General features: G+C 42.8%; 1 protein-coding gene across 1 annotated transcript; it reads left to right on the forward strand.

Annotated features, from left to right (window-relative positions):
* Nucleotides 1–1,677: 1,677 nt before the first annotated feature.
* On the forward strand, nt 1,678–26,548 carry LOC147302909 (protein NLRC3-like). Its single transcript, XM_086284417.1, has 10 exons — nt 1,678–1,708; nt 2,130–2,238; nt 2,546–2,647; nt 4,300–4,535; nt 4,640–6,428; nt 10,876–11,049; nt 12,280–12,285; nt 17,122–17,295; nt 19,598–19,771; nt 26,335–26,548. Exons 1-10 carry the CDS (start codon nt 1,678–1,680, stop codon nt 26,546–26,548), a joined length of 3,009 nt encoding a protein of 1,002 aa, XP_086140543.1.
* Nucleotides 26,549–26,839: the final 291 nt, after the last annotated feature.

The following is a 26,839-nucleotide window of genomic DNA, read 5'->3' on the forward strand; positions in this document are numbered from 1 at the left end:
AATAAATCAATTGTGGCCACAAAATACTACTTCGTGCGCACGAAATGCTAATTTGTGGGCACGAAACACTTGACCAATAACCGTGATCCTTCCCAGGCCCTTGCAGTTGGTTGACAATAAAATCTATCCCGGCGTCCAGGTCCTGTAAAGCAACTGGGCTCTCAGTATCCTGTTTAAATGTCTCTCCGTAATAATGGTTCCTTGCATTGCAGGCTTTTCAAAATGCATTGTAGCTCATTCCCAGCCTAAAATAAAACTCACTCATACCGTCTCTGTCCACGGTGTATAGGTTTAGCCTGCTCTCATGCTTGTGTCTCTACGCAGCTGTCCAGGAATTGTATCAATATGATATGTGCACGTTATCTATTTTGTTGCCACAAATGAGTAATTCATTGCCACGTTATACCCATTTCATGCCCACAAATTAGCATTTCATGCGCACGTTATACCTATTTCGTGCCCTCGAAAATAGTATTTCGAGGGCACGAAATAGTATTTTGTGGCCACAATTTATTTATTTTTGGGCCATGTCATCAGAGGGGCTCTGTACAATTCAGGTTCTGCAGCCTCAACGATCCTCAAGGGCCACGTACTCAAGGACCGCTAAGGCCGGAAGTACGAGGCTTGTGAAATGGGCGGTCTAGCCTCCGTCGCGCTGCCCCGGTTGCCTAGCAACCATGATACTAACAGCTGGAAACGTTTCACACAGCTTTGTTTGACAGAAATGAAGGAGAACATATTTTAGACATCTTTGTGAAGGACGCATTTCGAGCAGCCTTTGAATTGGGAAAGCCTTCGGTGCGCCACTGTGACGTAATCGGCCTTAAAATGCAGCCTTTAAGGCTACAGACCCTGAATTGGGATACAGCCTTTATGAAAGTGCGACGTTTGAGCCACTTCCTGTTCTCAGTGCCGGCGTCCTGATCACCGAGGTTTCTGTTGCTCTGATATCTAATATTGATTATATCGGTAAACAGGCTGTAGGCAGAAACATCAGGTCTGATCTGAAAATCCCTTCAAAAACAAACTTTAAGAGTTTTATGTCCGTGAGGCTGTAAAACTGTAACGTGTCCTGTGATCCATAAACACTCTGTGATGAATAATCTGAAGTCATTTTGAGCCTGACAGTAGTTTCCTGTCACAGAGCTGAAGCTGCAGGCAGTTTTTGGCACCTTTATATTTAATTTATTCCAAAATAAATCAATAAAGGTAGAAAAGAACTCTCAGTGACATTAAAAATCTATTTTTAAAGACAGATGTGACCAAGTGCAACAAATATAAGATGAGATGTTTACAGATATTTGAAGTATTGATCATATGTAGAACACAGAGCAGGTCCAATAACAGAGTCATGCTGCTCACAAACAGCAGTTTGGTTTCATGAGCTCACTTCCTGCAGTGATCCTCAGCTTCTCTCCAAAGGAGCCGTAACATGTGGGCTCCTCACCATGATGATGATCCCAAACACAGTTCCTTCATCCACCTGATCATGTACTTATTAAATAATGTGATGGTTTTGGTGTTTTTTAAAGACTTTGAGCCTCTAAAATAACTGGTTTGGACTTTAGGGCCAAAGCTCCAACATTAGAAAGCCGTCAGTGTGATGCTTCCAGTACAACAGCACCTCTGAGTGTGTGTGTTTACCTCTCAGACTAACTCCACCCTGACATCAAGAAGATGGAGGAAGAGGACGGAGCAGCATCCAGCTGTGTGTCTGTGAGGAGTGACGGAGTTACACAAACACCTCCACCTTACAGTCATGGACCTGCAGCAATAATGTAAGAACACTACTAACTTTATTAGTCATTTCAACATAACCATGACAGAATCATTGATCTGTGATTGGTTCAAACTGTTTGATCTGAGTTTGCTTTTTATTGACTTGTTTTCTTGCTAAGATCTGAACTCTGTAAGTTTAAGTGAAGTCAGTGCAGCAGAATCAGAGAGAAGAGCTGAGAACAAACTGAGTTCATTCAGAGACAGAAAAAACCGCTGATGATTGGCTGACCTGTCAGCGTTATGAGGCAGACACAATATCACAGAGGGATCAGCTGATCATATGGCTGTCAGAGAGAACTGATCAGTTATTGATGTTTGTGTTTGCAGAGGTCAGAGGTCACAGTCTCCAGCATCCAGCTGTGTGTCTGTGAGGAGTGACTGGTCCAAAGAATATCCTCCAGACTTCAGTCATGAACCTGCAGCAACAGTGAACTTCAATCATGGAGCTCAGCTGACCATGTAAGAGAGCTGCTAAGTCAGAGTTCAAAGGTTGTTTCTATAAATGTGTTCTGCCAGTGACATCATAAATGATTCCTAATGGTGGTCCGGGTACGATAATGCTAGTATTAATCGTAGTAGTAATGCAATCCAAGGTAATGATTTCTTCTCTGTTGCTGTGAACGTCTCTGCAGCCGTCTGTACTCTAATCTGAGACAACTATTACTGACAGAAACCATCACATCATCCAGTTTGTGTGTTTGCAGCTGCTTAAAAGATTTTAAAGAGAGATTAATCAGTAATTCATGTGATGTGTTTGTGTTTGCAGAGGTCAGAGGTCACAGTCTCCAGTATCCAGCTGTGTGTCTATGAGGAGTGACTGCTCCAAAGACAGACCTCCAAACTTCAGTGATGAACCTGCAGCAACAATGTTCTTCAATCATGGAGCTCAGCTGACCATGTAAGAGAGCTGCTGACTCATTTACGGGTGTTTGAAATTCTGTGACCACTTTGTAATTTTAGTTTATATTTTAAAGTGTTTTTATTTGTAGTTGCCTGTATTTTTATTACACTGTGTGTAACGTGGTGGTTTGTGCTGTTTGGGATTGTTTTGGTGTATTTGTGTCAGAACATCAGATAAATGATTTCATCACATTTTAAAAGAAAGTATCAGGATAATAATCTGAACTGAGTCATCAGAAATAGAAAGATGGTCTCAACAGGCCACTGAGCTGATCTCCAAAGAAATGCAGAAGATTGAAGAGTCCGAGGCTGTTTATTTGTCACAGGCATCGTCATACACGTACAACACAGTGAAATGTGCTGAGCTGCTCCTGTGACTGGACAAAACATTAGAAACAATCATTAAATGAAATAATGAAACATTGTGCAGATGTAATGTTAAAGTGCTTTGTGCCACATTAGCACAGCATGTACTGACAGAGCAGTGCAAGCAGAACAAAGCAAATGAGCAAAGTGATGTAAACAGAGTAACTGAACAGAGTGAGCAGAGTAATATCAGCAGTAATGAAGCAGCAGGATCAGTGTAGCAGCGTGTGACGTCATAATGAATCAGGTATGATCTGAAATATGACAGTGAGACAAGAACATGATGTAAGGTCCTGTTTAAACCCTGATGGTGATGCTATGAGGGGAGCATGTTCTGATTTAGGACTTGGATGGTCTGAGGATAGAAGCTCCTCTCTGTTTGTGTCCTGATGGTGCAGAAGCTTCTGCCTGATTGTAGAAGGAGCTGACGCCAGCATCATCCCAGAGGTGAAGCTCCTCTGTGTGCAGACCTGAGGTCAGATTCCTCCAGGCTGATGTTCAGGATCTACAGAAACGTGTGGTTGTAGTTATTGCTGCACTGTGTGCTGACAGCAGATCCTCAGAACAAAGCGCTGCACACGTGTTCTTTACAAACATCTGTACATATAAAATATGGATCATGGCAGTGAATGAACACGTTTCTGTCATTTGTTTCATTGGCTTCTTTTTTCTGCCTGTGTTCATGTGATTAATGTCTAACACATAAACAGGTTTGTAATCAAACATCACATCATCAGGGAGGCATCATGAAACAAAGTTACTGCTGGAGGCTGAACTCAATTTGGTGGCAATGTTCAAAAATATCACTCAGATCATTTCAAAGCTTTTAGTTCTTCTTCTTCACTTCTGTAAAATAATAGAAAGAAAATCAGAACCCAGAAGTTCACTTCCTGATGACTGAACTCTTTCAAAATAAAGCTGAAAGCTCTGAATGTGACACCGCTGCTCCACAACAGTTTTTAGAGGAGGTCAAAGGTCAGTTGAAAGTGATGGATCCCAAACTTCCAGTACATCCAGTGAAGGACATAATCAGCTCTGTGATGAAGGCTTTTACTGTGGAGTTTGTAGGCTGATCACTCTGTGTTTAATAAGACAGGCAGGAACAGCAAAGGAAACTTGGATTCTGAACTCAAACACAAGTTTCTCCACTTTGACTTTTCTCTGTGACCATCAGAGCTTCTGCACAGTGTCATCAAATCTGGATGTTTGTCACTGACAGTCAATGATTTTAGTGATAAAGAAATGTGTTCACAGAGGGAGGAAGAGGAGTGGTGTCTGTGAGGAGGAGCAGCTGTCCTGCTGTGCTTTGTGTCAGGACGTCCTGAAGGATCCAGTCTCTACCAGCTGTGGACACTGGTTCTGCAGACAGTGCATCTCCTCATACTGGGACCAGTCTGCTTCATCAGGAGACTGGTCCTGTCCCCAGTGTGGAGAAAGATCCAGAAGCAGAGCTGGACTGCAGACAGCCAGTCAGAGCAGCTGTGTACAAAGTAAGACTGAACATCTGTCTGCTGATGGACTCATTTCTGAAAACTGGACTTCTTGTTGTTGTTCAGACATTGAAGAGTTTTCTTTCTGTTTTTCTTTCTTTCAGCAGATGTTGGTCTGCAGGAGGTTTTAGATGAACATAAGATCAGTCTGAGGAGGAGATGTGAACGTGTGACTGAAGGAAGTGATGAAACAGGAAGTAGAACCCTCCTCAACAGGATCTACACTGAGCTCTACATCACAGAGGGACAGAGTGAAGAGGTTCATAGCCAACATGAGGTGAGGCAGCTGGAGACAGCTTCCAAGATGGACGCCCTCCATGACACTCCAATCAGGTGCCAGGACATCTTTAAAGCCTTACCTGACCAACAGAGACCCATCAGAGTGGTTCTGACCAACGGCGTGGCTGGTGTTGGAAAAACCTTCTCAGTGCAGAAGTTCACTCTGGACTGGGCAGAGGGCTTGGAGAACCAACATGTCAGTGTGGTGGTTCTGCTTTCATTCAGGGAGCTGAACCTGATCAGAGAGGAGCAGTACAGTCTTCTGGAGCTGCTCCATGTTTTCCATCCAACATTACAGAAGGTCACAGCAGAGAAGCTGGCTGTCTCTCAGCTTTTGTTCATCTTTGACGGCCTGGATGAAAGCAGACTTTCATTGGATTTCACCAACAGGAAGCTGCTGTCTGATGTCACACAGAAGTCATCAGTCAGCCAGCTGCTGACAAACCTCATCCAGGGGAATCTGCTTCCCTCGGCTCTCGTCTGGATAACTTCCCGACCTGCAGCAGCCAATCAGATCCCTCCTACATGTGTTGACAGGCTAACAGAAGTACGAGGCTTCACTGACGCCCAGAAAGAGGAGTACTTCAGGAGGAGATTCAGTGATGAAGAGCTGTCCAGCAGAATCATCTCCCACATGAAGACATCCAGGAGCCTCCACATCATGTGTAGAATCCCAGTCTTCTGCTGGATCACTGCTACAGTTCTGGAGCACATGTTGACTACAGAGCAGAGAGGAGAGCTGCCCAAGACCCTGACTGACATGTACTCACACTTCCTGCTGGTTCAGACAAAGAGGAAGAAGAACAAGTACCACGAGGGACATGAGACGAGTCCACAGGAGCTGACGGAGGCTGACAGGGAAGTTCTTCTGAAGCTGGGGAGGCTGGCGTTTGAACATCTGGAGAAAGGAAACATCATGTTCTACCAAGAAGACCTGGAGCAGTGTGGTCTGGATGTGACAGAGGCCTCGGTGTACTCAGGAGTTTGTACAGAGATCTTCAAAAGAGAGTGTGTGATCTTCCAGAAACCAGTCTACTGCTTTGTTCATCTGAGCATCCAGGAGTTTCTGGCTGCAGTCTACATGTTCCACTGTTTCACCAACAGGAAGTCAGAGGTGCTGAAGGACTTCCTGGGAAAAAAATACAACGAGTCATCTCTGGATGATTTCCTTAAACGAGCCATGGAGAAATCCCTCCAGAGTAAAAATGGCCACCTGGACTTGTTTGTCCGCTTCCTTCATGGCCTCTGTCTGGAGTCCAACCAGAGACTCTTAGGAGGTCTGCTGGGTCAGACAGAGAACAGTCCAGAAACCATCCAGAGAGTCATCAAGAACCTGAAGAATAACAAGAAGTTTAAATCCTCTCCTGACAGAAGCATCAACATCTTCCACTGTCTGATGGAGATGAACGACCTCTCAGTACATCAGAAGATCCAAGAGTTCCTGAAGTCAAAGCAAAGGTCAAAGAAACTCTCTGAGATCCACTGCTCAGCTCTGGCCTTCATGCTGCAGATGTCAGAGGAGGTTCTGGATGAGTTTGACCTGCAGAAGTACAAAGCTTCAAAGGAGGGACGACTGAGACTGATTCCAGCTGTGAGGAACTGCAGAAAGGCTCGGTGAGTCCAGATGTGATCATTACATCATTGATCAGTGTCGGTTAATAGTTTAATGTTTAAATTAAAAACACAGTCCTTGGTTATAAAGTGCTTTACAAACACCAACATTACGGCTAACAGCTGGATTCTCCTGTTTCAGTGCAGCTAGCCAAACAACAAAGAGCCACTTGCTGCTAAAGACAGAGTGAAAGTGGACGGTATATCCTCCATTCTTCATGTAAAACACATGCAGTGAATTGTAATGCACCATCTGTGTTTACCTTCATGCAGTTTTCTCTTTATGGTGGACTTGGATATTTAAATGTTTCCCTCCTGGAGAGTCTTGTTCACTTGATTAGTTTTTGTGAAGGGGATTCTCCTCACCCCGTCTCCAAGGGAGACACCAGCTACCCTTCAGAGAAAATTTATTTGCCCCACTTGTAACCACGATCTGGTTCTTCCCGTCACTGCCCACAGCTCGTGACCATAGGTGAGGGCAGGGACGTAGATCGACCGGTAAATTGAGAGCTTCGCTGTCAGGCTCAGCTCTCTCTCTCTTCACCACGACAGACCGGTACAGTGTCCACCTCACTGTTACCGCAGCAACGGTCTGTCTGTTGATTCCTGCTGCCCTCCCCCTTCTTTACACGACCCTGAGATACTCAGACTCCTCCACCTGGGGCAGGAACTTGTCTCTGACCCAGAGTGGGCACTCCACCCTTTCCCAGCTGAGGACCATGGCCTCAGATGCTGATCCTCATTCACACGGCTTCACACTCTGCTGAGAACAGCTCCACTGTGAGCTGGAGGCCATCACCTGATGAAGCCAACAGAACCACATCCTCTGTGAAAACAGAGACCAGACTCTGGCTGTATCCCAATTCAGGGTCTGCAGCCTTAAAGGACGCATTTTAAGGCCGATTACATCACAGCGACGGGACGAAGGTCGCTGCTCGAAATGCGGCCCTCAAATGCGTCCTTAATTTCGCTGAATTTTAAGGACGTGGCGGTGTAGACTTCATATAGTATACTACTATACTATACACTATTATTAGTATAGTCTACTATTATACTATACACTATTATTAGTATAGTCTACTATTATACTATACACTATTATTAGTATAGTCTACTATTATACTATACACTATTATTAGTGTAGTCTACTATTATACTATACATATCTGTTTTTAACAGGGAATCTTGATCATGTTACATTTGACTTCTGTTGAGCTTCTTGAATTGTCACCTTCAGTTCCTTTCCTTTACTCTTCCAGTGTCTTTGGTTTAAATGTATTTACCCTGATAACTGCATATGAAACAGTTCACCTCTTTTCACTCACTATTATCTGTTTGCCATAAAAGTGTTGGTGATGTGTTGGGAGAATCATTATTTTCAGTCTCTTCTTATAAACATAGTGAGGCAAAGATGTGGGTCGTGGTCCCTGATAATCAGATGTGTCTGTGTTCTGTTACATGTGACGTTAGAGAGGTTTTAGTGGAGATAAAAACAGGACCAACATCACTCGTGACTGCTTTCCTGTCTTCACAGTGTGTTTACTGTTGGAGCTCGTCCTCCTGTTGCATCTGTCACAGCTGTTACGCTCCTCTGTGACTCCTCCTCTGTCTGCTGTCACACTGCAGGAGTTTTTGGTCATGGCGTGTGAATAACTGCCGAGGTCGGCTAGGACGACGCCACCACTCGTTGTCAGACCCTGTCACGCTGTCGGGAGTCCAGTGTACAGTCCTTGGCGTTGCACATTTTAATATGTTTTAGCTGAGACTGTAGTGGGCACTCTTTAAATGTCGGGTCAGTTTGTCACGTTAGAGCCTATTTGTGCCTGTTAGTGCTGCGATGACTTTAGACCGAGCTGACTGAGGGGTCTAAGCTCATGATACCACCAGCAACACCCGGGTCATGCTGCAGAGTTTTCAAACCCCGCTGACACTCGACATAATTTACTCAGGTTATATCAGGTGATCTAAGAAAGGCCGCTTAGAAAGAAAAGCGAGTGCACTGCTTTAAGTGTCTTGAAGATGTTTAATCCGAATATTCAGCTTCTTCACTTCTAAAACCAGAAAGTGGAGAGTCCCAGATTTTAATCCTAGTGGGAGTGTCCCTTAAGAGGGTCGCTGACCAACTATTGATCATGTGGCTCATCACATGAGCCAAGCTGTGAAAAAGGGTGTGGGTGATTATCAGCAGAGGTTTCGAGAGATGAAACGTCTTCAAGAAACTTAAAGAAGTCACTTTTCTTTCCAGGCTCCTTAGATTACCATGACTGTATGATGAGAACCTACACAGACATATCAGGTGAAGGTTTCAGTGTTTTGGTTCAGTTTAATGTAAAAATGGAGATGAAACACATATAAAGGCTGGTTTACACCACTGAGCCCTGCTCTAAAACACTGACACAGATCTGTCTGTGAAGCTGGCTTTAACAAATAAGAGCTTAAAGTTTTAAACACATGTTTAGCGCCGAACTGTCCACTTTACTGTCTGTAGCAGGAAGTGGCTGTTTGGCACTGAAACGGGAGAATCCAGCTGTTAGCCGTGATGTTGTGTTTGTAAAGCTCTTCATAAACGAGGACTGTGGAGGAGGAGAGCCTGTGTGAGTCAGGTGGTTCACCGGCCGAGTGTATCAGCGGCAGAAACAGCTGATCAGCGCCGTTTTATGCAGTAAAATAATCTTTCTGTTCCCAAACACATCCACACAGTTTACAACATAACAGCCCACTACATACACATCTCACCGCAAACATGCATAAACCTGAACATAAAATATGTCCTGTACCTGTGTGATCTCTTTAAGTAACTCACAGAATATCAACACTAACGCCACAAGTTTGTTGGTATTTTAACATTTTAACCATTGATTTTGAATTAAAACCAACAGTTAAAATAGAGCAGCAGAAATATTAAGACAGATAAATCATTCTGTCTTCAGTCTCCATGAACAGCATCAACATCCTCTGGTGAAATTTCTCTTTCCTCCTTAAAATACATTAAATGTCAGTTTAATTCCAGATTAATGGTTAAAACATGTATGTCACATATGAACATCAGGAAATAAAGAAAAGTGACTGATTCAGTTCCATATATGCTCCAGGGAGGCGTTAAGGTTCATTAAAATTGTTCAGTTATTAAAGTTTAATCTGAGCCGAGCTGACTTCCTCAGGAACAAATAAACACCGAGATAAACTTCACCTTACAGATATAATCTAAATGAATCATATCCAATCTCAGAGAGTTGACAGTCAGCTGTGTGCTGGGAGACATGTCTGTCTGCAGTGTACGAGCTCTGACCACTCCCCAAAAATGTCGGAGTGAATACATTAATATTAAAAGTGTAGCTGGTGACACAGAAACAGAGGATTTAAGAAGTTTAAGTGTAGGTCGGGTCCACACATGTCCAAACACCTGTGCGTAGTCCTGCTTGTTACTCAGAAACGCACACTAATAAAATGGCCATAAGGCCAAAGCAATGGTTTTGACTGGGGTTGACCCCGCCCCCACCCTGAGTGTGGATGCTGAGAGAAGGGCCAGCTGTGAATATGAGGCTGTGGGAGCAGATGGAGAGAGAGTATGTCGGGGTATCCCAGTACAAACTTTACTGGGGTCAGAAATTAGACAGACTCCAGTTCCTTTGTTTGATTTATCTAGTTTGATGTTAGGAAAGAGATTCATGAGATGGAAAAACCTCCCAGTCTACTGAGATTCAGAAATGATTTGTACACATGGAAACTCCCTGAGTGGGAACAAAGAGTGTCCTGTCAGGAAGAGCATTTGGAATATGGATGTTGAGGATGTGACAGTGCCTGAAATCCTGCTGCTGTTCTGAACCATAGTTTCTGATCTGAAGGTCAAACAGAGTCATGATGGTTGTTTCTATTTGTTCCTTTTTAGTTTAGTTCCCCTGAAATCAGATGTGATATCAGCAGCTCTGAGTTCATTCATCATTATTGTCCAGTGATGACATTTCTGCTCCGTTTGGTGACAGTCAGCAGATTTTTCCTGAGTGTGGACGTGAACAGTCGTACCTGACAGCAGCAGGTAGCAAACAGAGATCATCTTTCCAGCTGAACTCTTCACTGAGCTGAGCTCATTCAAAATGTTCTAGATTCAAGACAGGAAACAGTCCAAGTGTGTGTCTTCACTCTGACTCTGGATCAGATCTCACTGACAGACTGTGGACGTTATGGAAGCCTAAATGTGACGCCATCTTCCTCCTTCATCTGCAGATTAAAGCCAAACAAAGATTCTCATTAAAAGTCTGCAGGTCTGAGAGAGACTGAATCGTTGTGTCATGTCAAACACAGTAAGAGGAGCTGAAGCACAGATGTGAAGAGCAGATGTTCATCAGATTATGACCTCACTCTGTTTTGTCTTCATATACATTCAGTCAGTGTTTATAATGCAGACTTTCTGCTTTTATAATAACATATTTTATATTTTCTGTAATCTCAGACTGGCTGACTGTGGACTCTCAGAGACTCACTGTGAAGTTGTGGCCTCGGCTCTGAAGTCCATCCCCTCCCATCTGACAGAGCTGGACATTAGTAACAACAATCTGCAGGATTCAGCAGTGAAGCTTCTGTGTGCTGGACTGGAGAGTCCAAACTGTCGACTGGAGACTCTGAGGTGAGTTCACTGAACACAGCTGTTGTTGTTTTTCTATATTTCTGATCTTTGATATTTGAAACGTTCTTTAGTTCCTAAATGTTCAGGATGTGTCTGAAGACAAATGTGAAGAAGTTTGAGTGCTTTCAGAAATGTTGTGTCTTTCCAAACGACTGAACAACAGCTTTTCCTCTTGGCTGCAAATAGAAGTGACAGACTTGAGCAGGGTTCATTTAAAGGCTGACAGAAGTGGAGTGGTGACGGGGAGATGTTTGACAGGACAGCTTTTCAGCCTCCACAGGTTCATGTTGTGCTCCATCAGTCAGTGAAGATGAAGTCAGTACTGGTGAGGCTGTAGAGTGTGTGAGGGATGTGAATGAGGCTGTTGGAGATCTGATGATAGCAGATAAAAACAGGCTGCAGAGACTTTGAGCTTGTGTGGAAACAGACAGAGAAAAGAAAGACATGAATGTCAAAGCTAATAAAGGTGAAGTTAGGAGCTGTGATGATGTTCATGTATCAGAAGCTGATCGGGCTGCTACAGAGACGACCCACACAGCTGCTGTGGTGAGGTTTGTGTTAAAGCAGAGGAACACAGGCCCACACATGACAGCAAAGCAGGTTTCAGGCTCTGTGAGAGGATTTCAAACAGAAGCTGGAGAAGAGAAAGGACTACAGAAAGAAGGCAGCTGAGACCAGTCCAAGTGTTTCCATGGAGCCCAGTCTAACATTCATTTATACACTAACGTACAGAAGTGAACGGGAAAATGAATCCATAGTTTCAAATGTAGAAATAGTTCTCAGTTCATTTACAGAGTTTAATACAGTTCATGAGGAAATGTTCAAAACAGCAGCTGAGAAGAAATCTGCTTCACAAAGTTGGATCCAATTCCAATAGTTTGTGATGCACTTGAACGCAGCGTGAGCAGTTCACTGCCTAACCCCACAGAGACTGTCAGTCTGGACTTTTCTTTATTTCTATTGGCTGTCAGTGAGATTTCAGAGCAATCAGAGACTGTGGGTCTGTGTATGAAGTATAATTCATGTGCAGTTGTTGAAGTTGTAGAATGAGAAATGGCAGTTTGGGGTATTTCCTGCTTTCATTGTCCTGCTTGTGCTGATGAAAATGTTTATTGACGTGTGAATTCATTCTTCAACGCTCGATTCTGCCTGAACAACGAGAAAACTTTTCTTTGTGTAACAATTCAAAGCACTGAAGCATCGACTTCTTTCATTATTACACAACAGCAGACTGGTGTCTAATAAACAGTGAATGATGCAGAAACAGATGTTTGAAGCTGTTCTTGGAGTACACTGAGAGAGAGAGAGCTGTGCAGGCAGGAACAGCCAAAGTCAGAGAGAATTCATGAGCATATTTATCAAACGTGAAGCAGAGTTTGGATCTTCTTTTGCTGCTGCTTCACTCAGTTTTGGTTGGAGACAGATGAAACCTGCAGCTTCAGGATCTGTGAGCTGTCCACTTTCAGCCCCGACGGCGTGTCCGTGTACGTGCCGTCGAGTGAACGATCCACGCTCTGTGTTTCCATCTTTGTGTGTTTAGCTGCTCTCATTTACTGTTTTATCTGTTTGCTGCTTGTTGAAATAGTTTGTGAGCTTTAACCTGAGATTCTGGCAAAATACATTTATATTAAACATCGATTCAGGATTGAATGAATCAACATCGTTTTATTCAAATTAAAACCATTTAAATGGGAACATGAATTTTTTACAGCCGCCTCTAATGCTGGGTAATGTCAGCTGGTCCATGTGCAGCTGGCTGTGAGGCTCAGGGAGCGTCTACAAAGTGCAACACTGAAAGAACATCATCCATAAATATTGAGTAAGAACTGGACTCTCATACAGCGAGACTCAAATGCCTTTAAACATCAGCTTATCCTGCTGATCCAAGTCCAACACTGAGTTTGTAAAAACATGTTTGTCAATCATTTTGTTTGGTTTCTGAGGAAAATGATTCAATAAGTTGCTGCTAATACACAACATTTCATCATATTTCCTCATAACCCTCTTTTGTCTGACCATTTGATCCCATTTGAATTTGCAATAAAGGATCCACAGAGTTTGGTGACAATAATGACAGTAGATGTTTGTGTGAAAGTGCTGGAAGCAAATGAGTGTGTGATGTTCTTTCAGTGTTGCACTTTGTAGACGCTCCCTGAGCACTGGTCTCACAGCCAGCTGCACATAGAGACCAGTGTTGTTAGTCCAGGTCAGAAGATGACTTGTTGGAATGAAAATAAGCTTGTAGTTTGTCTGCTTTAATAATGTGACTGGAAAAAGGTGTTGGACTTCAAATATGTCCATTTCTTTCACACTTCACCTTTAAAAGTGAAGCCATGTGGTTCCTGGAAGGAAAAACACGACTTTTTCAAGTCTTTGTCCTGTTTTTATGAGAAATGTACAACTTTAATGTTCATCTTTTTTTTTTTAACTCAATTTTATTATAATTTACAACATTACAACTTGTACTTGTCAATGTTCACAAGTAGGACAGTTACAGGAACTGCAATGCAGAAATGTAGGTTAAAATAAGAACTGCAATTAGGAAGCACAAAACAAAACTGGGAAGCAAAACAAAACCCAAGCAAACAAACAAACAAACAGACAACAACAAAAACAAAACAAAACAAAAACTTTATGTAATATTAAATAACATGTGACAAACTTAGCCGTAAATGGACAAAACGAAACAGACCTATGCTAAATTATTGAAACAGTAAAGCATGTATGGGTCGCCAACGCTCAGTAAACAATTCTCTCTGAATCTGCAGAGCAGATGTTATTTCCTCCATCTGGTAAATTTCTCTTGCTTTATCAATCCACATATTATATGAAGATGGGTCAAGATTCAGCCATTTAATAGTGATACACTTTAGTGCTGCTGTAAGATTCTTAAGAGATACTTTTTATTGTTTCCCGAAAAACCCTTTGGTAAGACTCCTAAAATGGCTAACTGTTGGTCTTTGTTAATGGTTGTTGGAAAACTGTACTGAGAACTTTAAATATGTCATTCCAAAGTGAGCAGATTTTTGGGCATGACCAGAATATATGTGAGTGGGTTCCTAAAGAAGTACCACAATTTCGCCAGCAGGTGTCAGGATTTGTAGGCTTCATTTTGGCAATTATCTCTGGGGTTCTAAAATATCTCATGACCACCTTCCATTTAAATTCTCTCCACAGCCCAGAATTAGTCACCAGATGGGCTTCACCGAACACCTCTTCCCAGGTGTCCTCTGAGATTTGAGTGCCAGTCTCAGCTTCCCACCTTGCCTTAATATCCAAAGTTGCATTTGTATTGAAACTCATAAATGTGTTATAAAAATGACTGATTAATTTTGGGGAGGAATTACTTTGAAATATTTTTAGAAATATTTCCTCAATGGGTGAGGGCTCCAAAACTTGCCTCCATTCTTTATGTTTTGTCAAAAAGCTTCTTAGCTGCAGAAATCTAAAAAAGTCAGAAGAAGGAAGCCGAAACTGACCTCAACTGTTCAAATGAGCTCAGGTGCCCATTCCTCACAACATGACAAAGTTTATGAAACCTACTATGTGACCATGCTCTGAAGCCAGAGTCTTCCACAATAGGAGAAAAACCCTGCAGGGAGGAGAGGCTTGATAACATTGAAATTTCTTTTGGAAGACCAAATGATTGTTTGATTCTACGCCAAATCTTTAGTGTGACCCTCGTCCGTTCCCCCATATGCACATTTTTAATTGAAATGTTAGAACAAAGCAGGGATTCCAATGATCTTTCGCACATTGTCTTCTCAATGTTTAGCCACTGAGTTTCAGACAAATCCCGCACCCATACAGTCAGGGGTCTCATCTGAGCTGCCCAGAAATAATATTTCAGATTTGGAACAGCCAATCCCCCCTGCAGGTTTGACAGTTTTAATGTTTGGAACTTGATCCTTGGGCGTTTGCCTTGCCATATAAATTTGGAAAAAAGTTTATCTAAATTATCAAATGTAGAGTTGGGAATGTTTATAGGCAGCATTTGAAAAAGGTCTAGAAGTCTTGGCAATACATTCATACGTATACTCTCGATCCGACCCAAGAAAGACAGAGACAGGACTGTCCATCGCTCTAAATCTTTTTTTATTTTTGCAACTATAACTTCATAATTTACTTTAAACAAGTCTGATAATGAGTGAGGAATTTGAATTCCTAAATACTTGATACCTTCGTTTGGCCGTTTAAAGCCACATCGCTCCTTGAATGTTAGTGAAATGTTTCCTCCTATATCCATTGCCAATGTTTTGTCAATATTAACTTTGTTACCAGACAGGGAACCGTAATAATTTCTCTTAAATGAGGTAAACTGACTGCAGGATTTGAAATGTATAAAAGTACATCGTCTGCATAGATGGACAATTTATGCTGTTCTCCATTAATTGAAAGGCCCTGAATTTCATGTTCTTCTCTAATCAACTGCGCCAGAGGCTCAATACTTATATCGAACAGCAGGGGCGACAGTGAGCATCCTTGTCTACACCCACGTTCCAGTGGAAATCTGGCTGATATTGTTCCATTTACCCGTACAGCCGCCATTGGGTTGGAATAAAGAATCTGTATCCTCTTAATTAAGTTTGGCCCAAATTTGAATCTTTCAAGTGTTTGGCCCAAGTACTGCCAGGAAACCCTGTCGAATGCTTTTTGCGCATCAAGAGACAGAATCATTGTTTCTTCTTGTTTGGTCTTGTACAAGGACATTAAGTTCAACAATCTACGAACATTGTCCCCATAGTGCCTTCCTGCAATGAACCCCGTTTGATCTGGATTTATAACCTGTGTAATAATTTTACTAACTCTTTTGGCTAAAATCGTGGTGAGAATGCGCAAATCAGTATTAAGTAATGAGATTGGCCTGTATGATTGACAGTTTGTGGGGTCCTTGCCCTCTTTATGGATTACGACAATTGTAGCATCGTTCCAGGACGACGCCATAGTCCCAGTCTCCAGAGCGCAGTGGTAAGCTTTCAGTAATAAGGGTGCGACTTTGTCCTTAAGTTTTTTATAGAATTTGTTAATAAAACCATCAGGGCCAGGACTGTTTTTAGTTTTAAGGTTTGAAATTACCTGTAAAATTTCTTGTTCTCAAATTGGTTCATCTAACTCCTTTGCTACAGACTCTGACAGTGTTTTTAAATTGATCTTTTCTAAGAAATCAGATAGTGTATTGTTATCTTTACATGTATCTGAATTTTTATATAATGGCTCGAAAAAATTGGCAAAACAACTGGTTTAGTAATCAGGGTTTGATCTGACTTCAACTTTTGGACCATATTACAAGTTTGCTGTTTCCTGAGTCTTATTGCCAGCAATATACTAGTCCTACTACCCTGTTCATAGTACTTTTGTTTAATGAATCTTAAATTACCCTCAATTTTCTCGTTTATTAAACTATTAAGCTCACTACGTAACATTTTAAGATCGGAAAGCAAATTGGCTGTCTGTGCTTTTTTGTGTTGTTGATCTAGGTATTTTATTTTGGCCTCCAATTCACACCGCCTAGCCTCTTTTCTTTTCTTCCTGGCACTTGCAAATGATATTATGCGACCTCTAATGTATGTCTTGGTGCAATCCCAGAGGGTTAAAGGCGATATTTTCGGAGTTGTGTTCAACTCCAAGTAAGTATTTAGTTCAGTATGTATGAACTCACAAAACTGGCTGTCATTTAGGAGTGAGGCATTTAATCGCCAGACTTTAATGTTCTTGATGCTCCTGTACCATCTCTCTGTCATCCTCCTCGCTCCCTCTTTGCACTCACAGTCTTTGTGCATCATTAACACTCACATGAGGAAAACCAAAGTTTTACTGGGCAGAAGATGATCATCAGTGACGCTGTCTTTAAAACACTCTTGTTAGAAATGTTCGACTTTAATGTGAAACATTCAGAGTTTTTTCTCTTGTTGTGTTTGTTTGAAGCTGCTTCCTGTTGGCTTCAGCTGTTTGGAGTTTCCATTTTCTAAACTTCTACATTCTGAACCTTCTTCAGCTCTGAACAGATGATGAAACACTGAATGATTTCAAGCACTTTGTCTAATAAACTTACATCTTTCATTCTTTATACAGTGTCTGTGGTTTGTCAGATATTGGCCTTGATTATCTGGCAGCAGCACTGAAGTCCAACCCCTCGTATCCCACAGAGGTGGACCTGAGTGGAACCTACAGCAACCTGAAGGGTTCAGGAGTGAAGCATCTGTGTGGTTTCCTGGAGAGTCCAGGATGTAAACTTGAAACTCTGAGGTCAGTCAGCATGTTTTAGTTGTGCTGAGATGAATATGATGTGAAAGTTGTGCTGACACTAAACTGCAGACATCAGGCTGATATTATACTGATCCACACTGAGGATCTTCATGGTAAAGTCTGTTTTCTTCTTCTCTGGTTTAGTCCATTGACTGCAGCAGAACAATGTTCACATTTCAAACAGTGATACTCAACGTATGGCCCGCAGCCCACACGCGGCCTGCCCACCTTTCCTGATTCAGAGAGAGGGGACCCTGATTAACTGTGTAGCTTCTTCCTCACAGTTCTAAGTATCAGACACAACAATGAATAATCCACAGCTGACTGTCTTTAGCAGGTCAAAGGTCACGGCACTCAGCACTCTGTGAAACAGTTTGGAGCAGGAATTCTTGCACATTTACAAACTGACACTGCTGCACGGCATGCTGGGTAATGCTAGCTGCTCAGGTATGGGCGTGCTAATGGCTGTGAGGCTCTGTGGCTGCAGAACACCGAAGAAGAGAAAAGAGAGGTGGAGGATGAAGAAAAGAGGCGGAGATGAAGCAGAAGTTTAGCTCCAGAGAGGAGCTGTGTCTGTGTGGGCAGGGCTCAGACAGCTCCGCCCACACAGTGACAGTGAAGCAGGTGAAGAGTAATAAATGAAGACAGCAGACAGTATTTGATAAGCTGATGTACAAACATGTAGGTCGTGTCCAAATTCATGGGCTGCATCCTCCTGAGGCCGCATTTGTAGACCGATTACGTCACAGCGACACGTTGAAGGCTGTCCAAATTCGTAGACTCCTCCGAATGCAGCCAACAAATGCGTCCTCCTTTTCCCCGAATTTGAAGGATGGGTCGGGTGTGTCCTTCGTGGCCTACCATATCCCAGAATTCATAGCGCGGCCCAGCCAAACTCCAGTTTCCAACAATGGCGGCCGCTACTAAGTTTTAAAATTACTCATACTAATCTTTTTCGGTCACAAAATAAACTTTTAACATATTTTCAGGCGAGAAAGTAGCTGTGTAAACATCAAATATCTGCTCGGTTTATCAAGATACCGCATATTTGCAAAAGTGCTTCGACGTTTTCGGAGACGTCTGCTACCCACCAGCTCGATAGCTCGCCGGGAGCTCGAGGGTCACTGAAGCCGCCGAGAACGGCACAACTCCCGGCACATCATTTTCAGATCACCGCGGACTTTCGCTACTCAGGTTAAACGTGATATATAAGTCACTTAGACAACCTCAAAATGTTATTGTTGGGCTTTTTTCAGTGTTTTGTTTGTTCGTGAGTAAATCGGTTTGGCTGAGATTAAAGTTATTAGATTAGATTAGATAAAATAAAACTTTATTAATCCCCCAGGTGGGTTCCTCCTTGGTCTTTACAGAGCTGACTAAACGTCAAACAGAAAACTGATTAAACAGAAGTATGAGACGGTCGAGAATTTACGCCAGTGTCCTGTTATATTTTAGATAGCAAGGAGCAGACGGCTGAGTTTATTAAACTCCACCGAGACAGCGGTGACGCTAATCAGAAGGCTAGACCGTCCAATTTCCCCAGCCGTTTATTTCCAGCCTACCCGACCTTCTGAGGACCCAGCCCACGTAGACCGCAAAGGCCGGGTCCTCGGGAGGATGCAGCCCATGAATTTGGACACGACCGTAGAATGATGGTGGCAGCTACAGAAACAGGTCCATACAGACTGAAGCGTGTCTCAGTCTGAATGTACACTGCTGTTATAAGAGCTGTGGAAACTCAGGTCAAAAGGACGTAACCACACTGCTGACAGTTCCAGGACATTCACAGAGTTACAGCATCATTTGTGACCATAAAGACAGAAAGCTCATCCAAATCCTGGGATTAAAAGTCTGTCCTGGTGGTGTCCAGTCAAACACGTCTCTGTGAAAGCTTCAATCCAACAGGCTCCAAAGTCCTTCTGCTCATTTCCTCGCCGGGTTCTTGATGCTCCTGTACCATCTCTCTGTCATCCTCCTCGCTCCCTCTTTGCACTCACAGTCTTTGTGCATCATTAACACTCACATGAGGAAACCCAAAGTTTTACTGGGCAGAAGATGATCATCAGTGACTCTGTCTTTAAAACACTCTTGTTAGAAATGTTCGACTTTAATGTGAAACATTCAGAGTTTTTTCTCTTGTTGTGTTTGTTTGAAGCTGCTTCCTGTTGGCTTCAGCTGTTTGGAGTTTCCATTTTCTAAACTTCTACATTCTGAACCTTCTTCAGCTCTGAACAGATGATGAAACACTGAATGATTTCAAGCACTTTGTCTAATAAACTTACATCTTTCATTCTCTATACAGATTGGAGCGCTGTGATTTGTCAGAGATCAGCTGTGATTATCTGGAAGCAGTGCTGAAGCTCAACCCTTCGTATCCCAGAGAGGTGGAGCTGAGCTACCACAAGCTGCAGGATTCAGGAGTGAAGCAGCTGTGTGTTCTTCTGGAGAATCCACAACATCAAATTGAAACTCTGAGGTCAGTCTCCACGTTTTAGTTGTGCTGACACTGTCGATCTGTGGAACTAAAACCTTTATACAGGAAGTCTGGTTCAGCTCTTTGTAGACCTTCTAATCTCTGATGCTCTGAGTCTTACTCAGTAGATGATGCAGAGTTGTGAAGCCGATGTGGGTGAGGACACTCGCCCAGCTCTAACTACTTTGACGTCCAGGCGGCTTCCCTGCTTGTCCTGATACAAACAAACCTGAGTAACCTTGCAGGTCAGATCTCATCAGTCACACCTGTTATGGCAGCTCTCCTCTAGATTGTAGTTCTTGTTAACCTGGGATGGTTTTAGAAGCCTGGACCACAGACTGCAAGGGAAGATATTACTGGGAAAGGCCAAAGCAACCTATTAGACCCATTAAACACTAACATAGATGAATACTCAGATTTAAACCTTTATTGTTTCACAAAGGGTTAAAAAGGGAACGTCCACAGTTTAGACTGCAGCAGATTTTATTAAAGCAGTTTGACAGGAGCAAAGCAAAAACACAAAGAATAAGTGTTTCACATATTAATACATATAACATAATAATAAAAGAAAAGCAAAATAATGATACAAAAGAATGAAAAAGTTGTCCAGAGCAGCAGGATGTCTGAGGTCTGCAGAAACACAAAAACACAGCAGCTAAAAATAGTTGTTGAAAGAAAACGAGGTGGGAGCTGCTGATTCCTGAGCTTTGATACTGGATTAGCTTCAGTAGTTATTCCCATCACTGCTGTAGGAGCTACATTTAGTCACAGCTGATTGTCTCCTTTGACCAATCAGAAGACTACTGTTGTAAAAACAAGCAGACAAAGAACCAATGAGAGTGAAGAACAGGATAAAGAGCTCGTGTGATGGAGGCAAAGCAATAATCAGCAGACTGTAGCAGTTTCTATCTGGATGAAAGTAGAAGGAGCTCAGCGGAGCTCAGTCCCATATCTTTGGTTAGAAACAACATCAGTGATTTCCTGCTGCTCGAGATGATTCCAGCAGCTCTCATTACAGCAGCTGATGAGAGAAACAGCTGATGGCTCACAGCTCGTACACTGTTGGATCTCCAGATGTTCACGTGGCTGAAGTCTGTGAAGAAACTGTGGTCCACGTAGTTCACACGGCCTCAGATTGGACCGAGCTCCCTGGATCACTGCAGCATCCTCAGCTGGTACATGGACGTCTCTGCTCCTCAGTCTTGGAGCCCCTGCAGGTCCGTCCACACCACCGGGGTCTTCTCACTCACCTTTCCTTTGTCCTCGTCCTTCATCGGCCGTGCTGTGTCTTTGTTCCTGCGGTGTTGTTCCCACGATGCAGCGCTGATGTTCCCTCCTTGAATGCACAACAAGTACGGTGCTGGTCTTTCTCGGGTGGAGCAGAGACAGATTGAAGTCTTTCAGGCTTTAGTGCCGACTTCCCTGACAGAGGCTGGACTCCATGGTCTGCACAGGAGGCTTCTACACTGTGTGGAGGTGACTCCTGGACTTGAAGACAGGCTGCAGGTACATGTGTGATGAAGAGGAGCTACAGCAGTGTGATGGAGCTGCAGGTGTGAAGGAAGTCCTGCTGTCCTGTCCCACCCTCATCTTTGCTTCCTCTGTCTTCTCTGGACTTGTCCTCCTGTTTCAGAAACAGCACTGCTTCATGCCGAGGGTGGACGGGAGCGTTGGCTCTGATTCTTTTACCGTCCACCACAAGGAGACACTGATGCTGACCTCCTGATTCATCTGCATGTGTTCTGCTTCACACTGCTCACCTCCACCAAAGACTTCACAAACATCTTCTTTCTTTGAGTCCAGTTTGTCCCACAAACACTTCCAAATCTCCTCCTCTGAGATTCTGCAGCTTCTTGCAGTGTGACTCAGCTGACTTCTGACAGACCACAGACTGGCACAGCATCCACATGTGTCTCCTTTCAAACAGGCTCTTGATGTTTCCTCCCACATCATTCTGGCCTCTCAGTCTCCTTTGTTCTCCAGCTCTGTAGCTCCAGCTGGTGAAGCTTCAGTTTTCCATGTTGGTAACAGTAAACTACAGCCTCTGCTGTCAGCTGGGTAACTAAACAGAGCTGCAGCACGTCTCTGCGGTGGTGCTACATCCAGCCTGCAGACGGCCGTCTACATGTTGTAGTGGTTTACAGTCACCAGGGGGCGCTGTCCCAGCCATGCAGGCAGTGGGCTGCTCTGCTTGTGCTGTTGTTGGTGAAGCTGAAGTGAAAGCGAGAGTTAAAACCCTGAACAGTGTCCACTGAGCTTCTCATGCTCTTCTCATGCTCAAAGAAGTTTAACAGGAAGGACGACTCGTCCATCAGGCGTCCAGCTGTCCGTGACCGTGTCCACAGCAGAGTGTGACCGAGGCTTCATGCTAACACGCACACATGAAACTAAAACCACCACGAGCAGCTGCTCAGTGGATTTGGAGGACAAATGTCTGCAGCTTCTCACAGGCAGTATGCAGAATGTGGATCTCCACAAAGACTGTGGAGAGCTCGTCCCACACTCTAAATCCACACTTGTCTGCACAAAACTTCTCACACGTTCCCGTCACAAGTGTCTTCTAAGTGAAGCTATCAGGTTCAGGTCCAGCTTGTTTATCTGGAGCTGCAGGAGATGATCCATCCTCACAAAGCAACACAGCAGATATGCAAACACACAACACAACCAAAGGATTCTCTCTGCATGTCTGTGGCTGATGCTGCTGGAACGAAGCTGTTTGAAACCTTGTTGTTCTGCACTTTGGGACCAGAAGAGGAAACTGAAGCTCTGTGCAGAGGGTCCAATGGAAGCAGCCAAGCGCTGTAAGTGTCTGCTGTACAGGGATGCTGGTTCAGCTGTGGCTCAGTTTGAGCCTCAGTTTGTCAAAATGAGCTTGTAGTTTGTCTGCTTTAATAATGTGACTGGAAAAAGGTGTTGGACTTCAAATATGTCCATTTCTGTCACACTTCACCTTTAAAAGTGAAGCCATGTGGTTCCTGGAAGGAAAAACACGACTTTTTCAAGCTTTTTTCCTGTTTTTATGAGAAATGTACGACTTTAATGTTCTTTTTTTTATACTCAATTTTTATTATAATTTACAACATTGCAACTTGTGCTTGTCGATGTTCACAAGTAGGACAGTTACAGGAACTGCAATGCAGAAATGTAGATTAAAATAAGAACTGCAATTAGGAAGCACAAAACAAAACCCAAGCAAGCAAACAAACAAGCAAACAAACAGACAACAACATAACAAAAAGAAAACAAAACAAAAACTTTATGTAATATTAAATAACTTGTGACAAACTTAGCCGTAAATGGACAAAACGAAACAGACCTATGCTAAATTATTGAAACAGTAAAGCATGTATGGGTCGCCAACGCTCAGTAAACAATTCTCTCTGAATCCGCAGAGCAGATGTTATTTCCTCCATCTGGTAAATTTCTCTTGCTTTATCAATCCACATATTATATGAAGGTGGGTCAAGATTCAGCCATTTAATAGTGATACACTTTAGTGCTGCTGTAAGATTCTTAAGAGATACGTTTTATTGTTTCCCGCAAAACCCTTTGGTAAGACTCCTAAAATGGCTAACTGTTGGTCTTTGTTAATGGTTGTTGGAAAACTGTACTGAGAACTTTAAATATGTCATTCCAAAGTGAGCAGATTTTTGGGCATGACCAGAATATATGTGAGTGGGTTCCTAAAGAAGTACCACAATTTCGCCAGCAGGTGTCAGGATTTGTAGGCTTCATTTTGGCCATTATCTCTGGGGTTCTAAAATATCTCATGACCACCTTCCATTTAAATTCTCTCCACAGCCCAGAATTAGTCACCAGATGGGCTTCACCGAACACCTCTTCCCAGGTGTCCTCTGAGATTTGAGTGCCAGTCTCAGCTTCCCACCTTGCCTTAATATCCAAAGTTGCATTTGTATTGAAACTCATAAATGCGTTATAAAAATGACTGATTAATTTTGGGGAGGAATTACTTTGAAATATTTTTAGAAATATTTCCTCAATGGGTGAGGGCTCCAAAACTTGCCTCCATTCTTTATGTTTTGTCAAAAAGCTTCTTAGCTGCAGAAATCTAAAAAAGTCAGAAGAAGGAAGCCGAAACTGACCTCAACTGTTCAAATGAGCTCAGGTGCCCATTCCTCACAACATGACAAAGTTTATGAAGCCCGCTATTTGACCATGCTCTGAAGCCAGAGTCTTCCACAATAGGAGAAAAACCCTGCAGGGAGGAGAGGCTTGATAGAATTAAAAATTTCTTTTGGAAGACCAAATGATTGTTTGATTCTACGCCAAATCTTTAGTGTGACCCTCGTCCGTTCCCCCATATGCACATTTTTAATTGAAATGTTAGAAAAAAGCAGGGATTCCAATGATCTTTCGCACATTGTCTTCTCAATGTTTAGCCACTGAGTTTCAGACAAATCCCGCACCCATACAGTCAGGGGTCTCATCTGAGCTGCCCAGAAATAATATTTCAGGTTTGGAACAGCCAATCCCCCCTGCAGGTTTGACAGTTTTAATCTTTGGAACTTGATCATCCCTCATGTGTATTTAGTCTCTGTGTCGCGTCATCTGTGTTCCCACCCTCCATATTTTCATGCCCAGTCTTTTGTATTCTTAGCCATAGCTTTCTGTGTCTTCATGATTTATTATAGTATTAGTTCCCCAGTTTAGTTCTCTTCACTGTGATTCTGCCTTGTTTGATGTCTTCAGCCGAAATAAAGGCTCGCTTTTCGTTCAAAACTCAGTTTCATGTCTGCACCAGTGTCTGCGCCTGAGTCCTCCACACACTCTCCATACGGTCAGCTACTGCGACCGTGACACTAAACTACATGCTGTGTGCAGCCACTCTCCTGAGCCTGTATTATATACACAGCGGTTACAATGACAAACTGAATACAATCTCATATCTACAAAACAGGCTGAGTCAAAGTTGCAGCTACGCTTATGAACATGGAGAAAAATCAGGCAAGTTATCAGCTCACCAGCTACGACTAAGAACAGCTAACCAACTATGCTTGAGATCCACAATGATTTCAATAAGGTGTTTGATATTCCCTCCTTGGGAGAAGATGCGATCGCTAGTCTGGAGGAACTTGTCTCTAATGTTGGAATTGAAACGGCCGTACGGAGCATGCAGTCTGGAAAATCTGCTGCCCCGACGGGTATCCATCTGATTTTTTCATAAAGTTTTCTGACCGACTGAATTCACTGTTAAAATCAACTTTTGAAGAATCCTTCCTCTCACAGTCGTTGCCTCCAACAATGCATCAAGCAGTGATGTGTTTAATTGTAAAACAGGAAAAAGACCATTTAGATTGTCGTTCATGTCGTTTAATATCTTTGTTCAACACAGACACCAAGATCCTGGCTCAAGTGTTGGCCCGTCGCTTACACAAGTATTTGTCCTCCATTATTTCACCAGACGGGCTTTATTAGGCACTCTTTTTTGAACATTAGAGCTCTATTAAATATCATTTATACCCATGTTAAAGGTGATACATTGGAAACTGTCATTTGGCTTGACGCAGAAAAGGCGTTGGATCGGGTGAGATGGGATTTTTTTTTATACGCTTAAAAAATGTGGCTTTAATTTTGTATCTTGGATAAAAGTATTGTATTGCTCCCCTCTAACAGCCGTCCAGACTAACAATAATCTGCCCCCCAGGACAGGGATGCCCTCTGTCTCCTTTTTGCCATTGAACCGCTAGCTGTTGCTCTGAGACAATGTGTTGGTGTTGAGAGAAAACATCGAGGGGGTATCGAACATGAAGTCTCTCTTTATGCCGACGACATGATTTTATTTATTTCCAACCCATCGAACAGCCTCCACAAACTTTTGGATAGACTTACAATAATAATAATAATACGTTTTATTTATAGGCGCCTTTAAGAGCCTCAAGGTCACCTTAATGCATACTTAAGGAATTTGGGACAATTTCTGGATATAAAGTGAATTTTGGGAAGAGCGAGGCAAAGTCTATCTGTACGACAACTGGGGAGTTTTGTGTATTTTAGCCCCTTTTAAACCCAGCTATAACAAGTTTAAGTACTCGGGCATCTGGGTGACAAGAAAACCACAAAGACTTGTATAAAACGATCTTCCTTTATTGTCGAAGCTTAAAGAGGATTTTGGAAAATGTGAGTTTTGCCTCTTTATATTTATGGTGGGAATGCAGAACAAGGAGCAAAGATGAATGTGATGCTGAATCAGCAGAAGACTTGGACTCATTTGATTCCAGCTTTGATATCATTGATTTCAATATGTCCATTTCTGTCACACTTCACCTATAAAAGTGAAGCCATGTGGTTCCTGGAAGGAAAAACACGACTTTTTCAAGTCTTTGTCCTGTTTTTATGAGAAATGTTCGACTTTAATGTGAAACATTCAGAGTTTTTTCTCTTGTTGTGTTTGTTTGAAGCTGCTTCCTGTTGGCTTCAGCTGTTTGGAGTTTCCATTTTCTAAACTTCTACATTCTGAACCTTCTTCAGCTCTGAACAGATGATGAAACACTGAATGATTTCAAGCACTTTGTCTAATAAACTTACATCTTTCATTCTTTATACAGATTGAGGAGCTGTGATTTGTCAGAGATCAGCTGTGATTATCTGGCAGCAGCACTGAAGTCCAACCCTTCCCATCTGAGAGAGCTGAACCTGAGTAATGACTGGTTTTTGACTAAGAACAACAAGCTGCAGGATCCAGGAGTGAAGCATCTGTGTGGTTTCCTGGAGAGCCCAGGATGTAAACTTGAAACTCTGAGGTCAGTCAGCATGTTTTAGTTGTGCTGAGATGAATAAGATGTGAAAGTTGTGCTGACACTAAACTGCAGACATCAGGCTGATATTATACTGATCCACACTGAGGATCTTCATGGTAAAGTCTGTTTTCTTCTTCTCTGGTTTAGTCCATTGACTGCAGCAGAACAATGTTCACATTTCAAACCTTCAAAGAAGAGGAAAAATCCTCCACTGGAAAATTCACTGTGAAACTCTCAAACTCTTCATTGCACCTTAAAGTCTGTCTGACACTGAAATCCAAAGCAAAATGTGCGTTTGCTTTACAGACAGCAG

This window comes from Aulonocara sp. 'chitande type north' Nkhata Bay, linkage group LG23, assembly GCF_057382095.1.
Source record: "Aulonocara sp. 'chitande type north' Nkhata Bay isolate Kocher_YH1m ecotype deep benthic linkage group LG23, A_spYH_male_GT1.1, whole genome shotgun sequence".
NCBI classification, from domain to species: Eukaryota; Metazoa; Chordata; class Actinopteri; order Cichliformes; family Cichlidae; genus Aulonocara; species Aulonocara sp. 'chitande type north' Nkhata Bay.

Bases quoted from the DNA above. Each gene is read 5' to 3' on its own strand.
- LOC147302909 (XM_086284417.1), top strand. From the start codon at position 1,678: ATGGAGGAAGAGGACGGAGCAGCATCCAGCT. The intron at 4,536-4,639 runs GTAAGACTGAAC...TCTTTCTTTCAG, and splicing joins TCAGAGCAGCTGTGTACAAA to CAGATGTTGGTCTGCAGGAG. The intron at 6,429-10,875 runs GTGAGTCCAGAT...CTGTAATCTCAG, and splicing joins AGGAACTGCAGAAAGGCTCG to ACTGGCTGACTGTGGACTCT.